Genomic DNA, 7642 nt, shown 5'->3' with positions numbered 1-7642 from the left:
AGATCGATTGTGATTGCCTTAGGCTGGTATAAAGAGTTTCAATGATCTATGGGTCAAAAGTAATTCTTTTTGCCACTTAAGGGAATAGCTCTACGAGTCACCTTCACTAAGGTGCCTCGTTATGGTATTATGGGCAACATAACTTCTCGCTACTTTGAAACCCCCTCACCATCTATTTAGGCATGGAATTGTTGCCACCAAATCAAACCCCATCGTTGTTCTTCCATCCCTCTCGATGTGTTTTGTGTCTCAACTTGAGATGTTTCAACATCTCATTCCGCGAGTTGATATTGTTTAGCTCGATCTTCAAGAAGATCAATCCTAGTTGAGTTTCTTTCCATCATCATCGCGTGGATGAAGATCTCAAAAGCGAGGATGTCAAGATCGACATAATGCAATGAATCAACATCTTCGAGAAGGGAAATCGGATCGTGAAGATTCTTTATTGGTGTTCCCTCTGTCTTCTTACCTCACGTCTTGAATCTCGGGAAGAGATTCTTGTTTAGTGGGGGTGAGTTGTCACAGCCCTAGAATTTGCTTGTAGCTATTTACCTGAGTGAGCATCATGCATCATGTCTAATTTCTGAAAGTTGAATTGAGGTTAGTTGAAACCCTCATAAATCACTTCAAAAATAATCAACATTAAAATCTTTTCAAAGAAGTCCAAGAAAATGTTCCTCTTAGTCTCTGAAAATATTGGCAAGAGGTAAAACTTAAAACAATATTTTTGGAATCTCAGAGATATTTATTTTGGGCCTTTGAATTAATTCAATAACTATTTGCATTGGATATATATTCTTTATATAATTAATATATGTCCATTAATTCTGGAACATTTTATGTGGTTTGGGATATGTTAGTTCTAGTCACATATTTGTTTTCAAGATTTTATAAAATGATTTAGTATTTTAATTAAATCAAAACAAATGTCAGAAAATAGAAAACAGAAAACAACAGAGAGAGAAAAGCCAACCTGGCCACTTACCTGTGCGGCCCATGAGACGGCCCAGCCCACCAGGGGCTCCTCCCTGTCGTCTTCCCCCTTGCCAGGAGGACGAGCGCGTGGCCGGCGCGCGCAAGCACGCGTCCGGCCACCTCCTGCTTGCTTGCCGCTGCTAGAGTCGTCCCCGAGCGCCACACACTTCCCCTCGACCGCCTGCACCTCTCCTCTTTCCCCCTCGAGCACTCTCCCCTCCTCTGCCTCTTTTCCACGTGACCACCGAGCGCTCCCGCTGCCGCCGACGAGCACCACCCCGGCGATCGCCTCTCCCTAGTTCCCTCAAGCAGTCCAGAAGCTCCTCCTCATCGCCCTAGTCCTCTCCGCCGAGCCACGCGGCACCAGACGCCTCCGAACGCCGTCACCATGGTCGTCTTCTACCTCGGGCAACTGAGATCGCCAGCGCCCGTTCATCGTCCACGGTGCCTCCTCGAGCCCGCAAAGTCCTCCATTGGAATCCCAGTGAGCTCCTCCATCTTTTCCCTCACCCTCGTGCTCTAATTTGCGCGCTATTCACCGCCCCGCGAGTCCCGAGCGCCGCCGTCCGCCATGGCCGCTGTGGTCCTTGCTCCTGAGCACCTCCGCTCGGTCCAGTGGCACCAACGTGCTCCTGGAGCTCCCAGGAGTCCGCCCCGCTGCTTAGCTCGCTCGTCAGCCAAGCGTAGCGCCTCACCCGAGCTCGCTCGAACTCCGGCCGCCGCGGATGACCTCGCCGCCGTTAACCCCGGCCACCCCAGGCTAGAAAACCACCACCGTTCGACGCGCGCCACTGCGTGCGTTCGAACGCAACTAACCGCGCTCAAAATGATGCCCGATGGCTCGATTCCGAAGCCCTCCGCCGCGTCTGGCTCGCCGGCGTCAAGCCGCCGGTGGGGTTTGACCCCTTTGACCTCGCGGGCTCGTCAGGTGGGCCCCATAGGTCAGGTGATTAGCTTAAGGCTAATCACCATTTAACTAAACCTGATAGTGACATGTGGGCCCGAGGCCACTAACTAAACTAGATTAGTTAGTTTAGACACTGACATATGGGTCCCACTGGTTAGGTTTGACCTGGACCGACCCGTTGACTCGCTGACATCACGCTGACGTCAGGCTGACGCAGTTATTCATTTTCTGGATTTAAGTTTAAACAGGAAATTCCAGAAAATGCCCAAAACTTCTAAAAATCATAGAAAATCAACTGTAACTCCAAATGAAATAAATTATATATGAAAAATTATCAGAAAAATTCAAGGAATCCATCTGTACCATTTTAATGCATGTTTGAACAACTTAACCTCACTTTTTAGTCCAAAACATGATAATGCACTATTTGAATTCATAGTTTGAATTTGAATTTGAACCTAGTGTTCAAACCAACTCCATTTAACTTGTTGATAGTTGCATTAGGCCAATCAACAACATATTGCCATGTCATGATCATGCATCATATTCTTGCATCACATTGATTGTGTTCTTCCTTGTTTGCCGGTATTTGTCCCCTCTCGATAGACGTGGTACCGACGCTGTGATCGTTGACACTGATGAAGACCCAATGATATCTTCAGAAGTGCCAGGCAAGCAAAACCCCCTTGTTCATTCCGATACAACCCCACTCTCTCGCTCCTGCTCTCTTTTACTGCATTAGGACAACAACGATTCATCTGTTACTTGTTGCGGTAGTTGAACCCCTTATCCTCTGCATGACCTGTCATTGCCACAGTAAATAGATGAAACCCACTAGCATGAGTAGGAGTTATTTGAGCCCTGATGTGCCTAATCATTCATGCTTGTTTGTCACGCCTGCTACTGCTTAGAGTTGAGTCAGGTCTGATTCATCGGGGATGAATCAGAGGTGTGTAAATATGTCCTACTATTGAGAGCTAAGTGTGTGAATACGATTTGGTAAAGGTAGCGGTGAGAGGCCATGTAGGAGTACATGGTGGGTTGTCTCATTGAAACCGTCCTCAGGAACTGAGTTCTGTGTCTGTGATCCATGACCAGCTACTACCACTCATTGGGATCCTTAATTGACCCTCTCGGCTTCTTAATCACCCTAGTACTCTGTCCAGGAGTTGCAACTAGTTTCTGGCGTTTGTAGGTTATGTGTTGGCGGCCGTGCATAGCGCTGACCCTCGGGGTGGGCTATGTTGCGGTAGATACACCGTGGCCGGATATGCCGGGCGCCCGTTTGGCGTCTCACGACCCTGTTCACATCGTTCAGGGCCATATGTGGAAACCTCGGCCGGACTCCCTGCGGATGGAACCTGGATAGGCGATAAACCTGGACTAGAGACTTAAGTGTTTAGGTAGGCCGTGGCCGACACCCTCGCTGGGCTTCCGCTTGAAGGTTGCCGAGTACATGTCGTGTAAACGGCGGTAAGTGGTGAGAGCGTGTGTGAAGAAGTACACCCCTGCAGGGTTAGCATCATCTATTCGAATAGCCGTGTCCACGGTAATGGACTTCTGGGTTGCCTATAACAGTTCATAGACAAGTGAAAGTGGATACTCTAAAACTCGCAAGATAAGTGTGAGTGCTATGGATGGCCTTCTCGTAGGGAGATGGGAGCGGATCCATAGTGGTGTATTGAATGGTGAATATGTGGACTCTTGTGCGCCACCTCAAAAGAGTTACTTGCAGTCGTAGTTCAGGTTAGCCACTGAGTCGAAGCTGGCTTGCTGCAGTTAAACTCCACCACCCCCTTTGTTGATACCGATGCATATGTAGTTAGTTCTGATGTAAGTCTTGCTGGGTACATTTGTACTCACGTTTGCTTAATTTATGTTTTGCAGAGAGACTTCAGTCTCGCTAGTAGTTTCGTGTGGACTTCGACGTTTAGCTTGATACCTCAGCTACGATCTTGTGCCCTCGGTACGATCTGGTAGATAGTCAGGCTTCTTAGCCTTTTTCATTTGTAGATGTCTGTACTCAGACATGTTAAGCTTCCGCATGTGCTTTGCATTGTATGCTATGATTGTTGGTTCATGAGACCCATGTTTGTAATATCTCGCTCCTCGGAGCCTAGTGAATAAATACTTGAGTTGTAGAGTTATGTTGTGATGCCATGTTGTATTTACACATATCGAGCATATTGTGTGTATTATTGAAATGCTTGGTATGTGTGGGATCCGACAATCTAATTGTTTGTCCTTGGCAGCCTCTCTTATGAGGAAATGTAGTCTAGTGCTTCCATGAGCCATAGTAGTCCGCTACAGCCCGGTTCACCGGAGTCCTGCTAGCCCAGCACTACTGCTCAGGGCACTTGATTGGCCGGCATGTGTTTCACTTCGTTCCTGTGTCTGTCCCTTCGGGGAAATGTCATGCGGTGACATCCGGAGTCCTGTTAGCCCAGTGCTACAGCCCGGATTCACACGGTTATGACCGACATGCTCGATGTGATTCATGTATGCCTGTCCCCATGGGTTAGTGCTACTTTGGGTTCACGACTAGCCATGTCGGCCCGGGTTCTTTGTCATATGGATGTTAGCGACACTATCATATACGTGAGCCAAAAGGCGCAAACGGTCCCGGGCCAGGTAAGGTGGCACCCGTGGGAATACCGTGCGTGAGGCCGCAAAGCGATATGATGTGTTACATGCTAGATCTGTGTTACTTAGGATCGGGGTCCTGACATTGTCTTTGTGTACTTTGGTATGTTATGAAATGACAGCAAACACCATATATTATGAAATGACAGCAAGCATCATCTATTGTGAAAATGACAGCAAAACAACATATATTTTGCAAAATTACAGTAAACATCATATATTTTCCCCAAATGACAGCATTCATCATATTCCCAAAATGACAGCAAGCATCATCTATTGTGAAAATGACAGCAAAACAACATATATTTTGCAAAATTGCAGTAAACATCATATATTTTCCCAAAATGACAGCATTCATCATATATTTTTTGCAAAATGACAGCAGTGAAGATCAAACACACAAGATCAAACATCATATATTTTGAAGCATGATCTGACAGCAGTGCATATAGCTAGTTTAAGTCACAGTGACAATAACCTATTACAAAAGCATGATCTGAAGCATGATCATGAACAGAACGTGTCCATTAACATGTTCTAAGTCTGATCATAGGCAGAACACAAAATGAAACCATGACATTTCCTTCACTTTCACCCAGCCCTGAGTTCATCGAACATGTTTACTTTCCTAGGTTTTTTAAACCCTCTCATGTTTTGACTAGAGCTAGCTCCTCTAGTTCTTTTTAGTGTTGCTTTCTTGGACAGACATGCATTCATCCTCTCCTCCTCCACCATTACGGATCTGGATTGTTCTGCCTCCCTCTTATCTTTATGTAGAATTTCAGCTTGCAGTCTTGTAGCCTCTTGTTGAACAGTCCGCTGCTCCCAAGCTCTCTGTCTTGCTGCCTCTTGAGTTTGCATAAATGATTGTTGCCTATCAATCTCATCTGCTTGGTTTATAAAAAACAGTGCCTCCTCTGCATCATATCTAGTTTTGCACAATCTTCTTTTCTCTTCAGCAATCCTTTGTTTCTCTTTTGCCTTGACTCTTTTCGCCTCTTCAGTTTGTTTCTTCCTTAACTCCATAGCTTCCCTTCTCTTGTCTGCCATGGCTAGTTTTTCCTCTAGTGCTTTCTTTTTCTTTTCCTCGCTAGCTTTCTTCTTCTCCTCAGCAACAATTCTTGTTTGCTTTAATTGCAGCTTTTTTCTTCTCCTCCGCAGTCTGTTTCCTAGCTAGAAGCTCTTCTCTCTTCTTCTCATTAGACATCCTAATTTTCTCCTCTTCTTATTTTAGTTTTGTAATTGCTGCATCAAACTTTGCCTGATCTGCTATCTCCCTTCTCTCAGGTGCAGCTCTAAGTCTGGCAATGGCAATAACCTCTCTTTTCCTATGCACATCACCTGTTTTTGTTGTTGTACTAGGTTGAACTGGAGGCTGTGATAGGGCCTGCTGCTGTAGGAAAGCATTCTCAGGCAGTGGGCCTTGCACAACTTCCTCTCTTTGCCTAGATTCTCGCTGCAGAATTAAACAAAACATTTAACTCTACATCTGAATTTGCAAGTGAAAACAGAGTATGTGCAACTATTTTGAAACTTACTTCTTGTGTTAAACTTTGTACTATCTGTGCCACATACAAAGGTTGTTCATGGCTGAGAACACCAGCTGTTTGAAGGTTAATCTCCTAAAATAAATAGTGAAACATTGATTAATGATATATTTGATGCATAGATAGTGCAGTGTGAGTAACATGTTGTGGAAATAGTGCAGACCTGAGTTTGACATACTGTTTCTTCGTCTGAAGATGAGACATCTGGCTCTGCTCTAACCCTATGCCTCTTTGTTTTTTTCTTAGGTTTAAGGCCTAATTTCCAGTCTAAGCAACCATTTATGTTATGTCCAACAGCTCCACAATATCCACAGTGAATGACTGTACCTGCCTTATTGATTTTCACACCTTTTTTGCTATGCTTCTCTTTTGGTTGTTGTCTCCTATTCTTTGCCCTCCTTCCTTTCTTTCTCTGAAATGGTCGTGGTATTATTTTTCTGCCATTCATCTTAGCCCACTTAGTCACATCATTACAGGGCATAATAATTGGCTCATATGCCTTGCAATAAGTTTCAATAGAGTAACAAGAGTTCACCCGTGATTCTGGTGGTATTTTGTCATATCTAAGAGCAGAGACTCCATGGGAACATGGGATACCTGACAAGTCCCATCTTTTGCAGCTACACTTCTCCATTCTTGTGTCCACACTGAAGTCCATACCTCTATCATTTACTACAAACAATCCTTTTCCAGCTGGTGAAGCATGACAAGTTCTTGCAAATTCAATGTTCTTATCCAATTTTTTCTTATCTTTGGACAAATAGTACCATGCCACTTCAAGGCCTCTTGTTGTTTTCCATAATTCCTTCCCATATTTTGGCCCTTGATCCTCTGGAACATGCTTATGATTGGCATTTCCCTAGCTTCCAGGATGTATCTGTTGAAGACTTCACACTTGTTATTGAGCAGCACATCACACTTTGCGAAATCATTTTGATAAGTCCGGACCCATGTTTTAGGATCCAACTCATCTAGCCAATCACGGGCCTCTCTGCTGAGAACCAACATCTGGTTCATATTTTCCCTAAACCTTCCCTCTGTAGTACTTCTAGCACATTTCCATAGCTGATTCTTTAACGCTTCTCCTTTGAAATTCTTGTTGAAATTCTGCCATGGATGCCTCACACAAAATCTGTGTGGTGAGAGAGGGAACAATTCCTTTACTGCTTTAATTAAACCCTGCAAAAACATTGACATTTCACACATTGCAAACTCTATAAGCATGCACATAAGTTCTGATACATATTGAAGTAAGAAAATAACACAAAGGAATTACTTTCTGTTTGTCAGACATGATGGTCCAGAGATCTGTGTTATTTATGCCAAGATCTTGCTTGAAAGCAGTCAAGAACCATCTCCATGCTTTTGTATCTTCACTTTGCACTACTTCATGAGCCACATGCTATATGCAATCATTAGGATCCATTCCTACAGCACTTAAAAGCACACCTCCATATTGTGTCTTCAAGTGGCAGCCATCCAGGAAAATAATGGGCCTACAAGCTGATGAGAACCCCCTTTTGCATGCGTCAAATGAGAAGTAACATTTTTGAAATTGCCCCTCATCTGA

General features: G+C 44.5%; 1 protein-coding gene across 1 annotated transcript; it reads right to left on the bottom strand.

Annotated features, from left to right (window-relative positions):
- Positions 1–5731: 5731 nt before the first annotated feature.
- Positions 5732–6811, bottom strand: LOC123151404 (uncharacterized). The gene is made up of 3 exons (XM_044571127.1): positions 6236–6811; positions 6064–6147; positions 5732–5981 (listed from the first exon to the last, which is right to left on the bottom strand). Exons 1-3 carry the CDS (start codon positions 6728–6730, stop codon positions 5751–5753), a joined length of 810 nt encoding a protein of 269 aa, XP_044427062.1. The 5' UTR covers positions 6731–6811; the 3' UTR covers positions 5732–5750.
- Between the last annotated feature and the right edge of the window lie 831 nt (positions 6812–7642).

Source organism: Triticum aestivum, chromosome 7A, assembly GCF_018294505.1.
Source record: "Triticum aestivum cultivar Chinese Spring chromosome 7A, IWGSC CS RefSeq v2.1, whole genome shotgun sequence".
Lineage (NCBI taxonomy): Eukaryota > Viridiplantae > Streptophyta > Magnoliopsida > Poales > Poaceae > Triticum > Triticum aestivum.
The sequence above is the reverse complement of the archived record's forward strand: the minus strand, read 5'-3'. Positions and strand labels throughout refer to the sequence as shown.

Excerpts from the sequence above, each read along its gene's own strand:
- LOC123151404 (XM_044571127.1), bottom strand. The coding sequence starts at position 6,730 with ATGGACTTCAGTGTGGACACAAGAATGGAGAAGTGTAGCTGCAAAAGA. Across the intron at positions 6,148-6,235 it reads AAACAGTATGTCAAACTCAG|GAGATTAACCTTCAAACAGC; the intron begins GTCTGCACTATT and ends TATTTATTTTAG. Across the intron at positions 5,982-6,063 it reads TACAAAGTTTAACACAAGAA|CGAGAATCTAGGCAAAGAGA; the intron begins GTAAGTTTCAAA and ends TTAATTCTGCAG.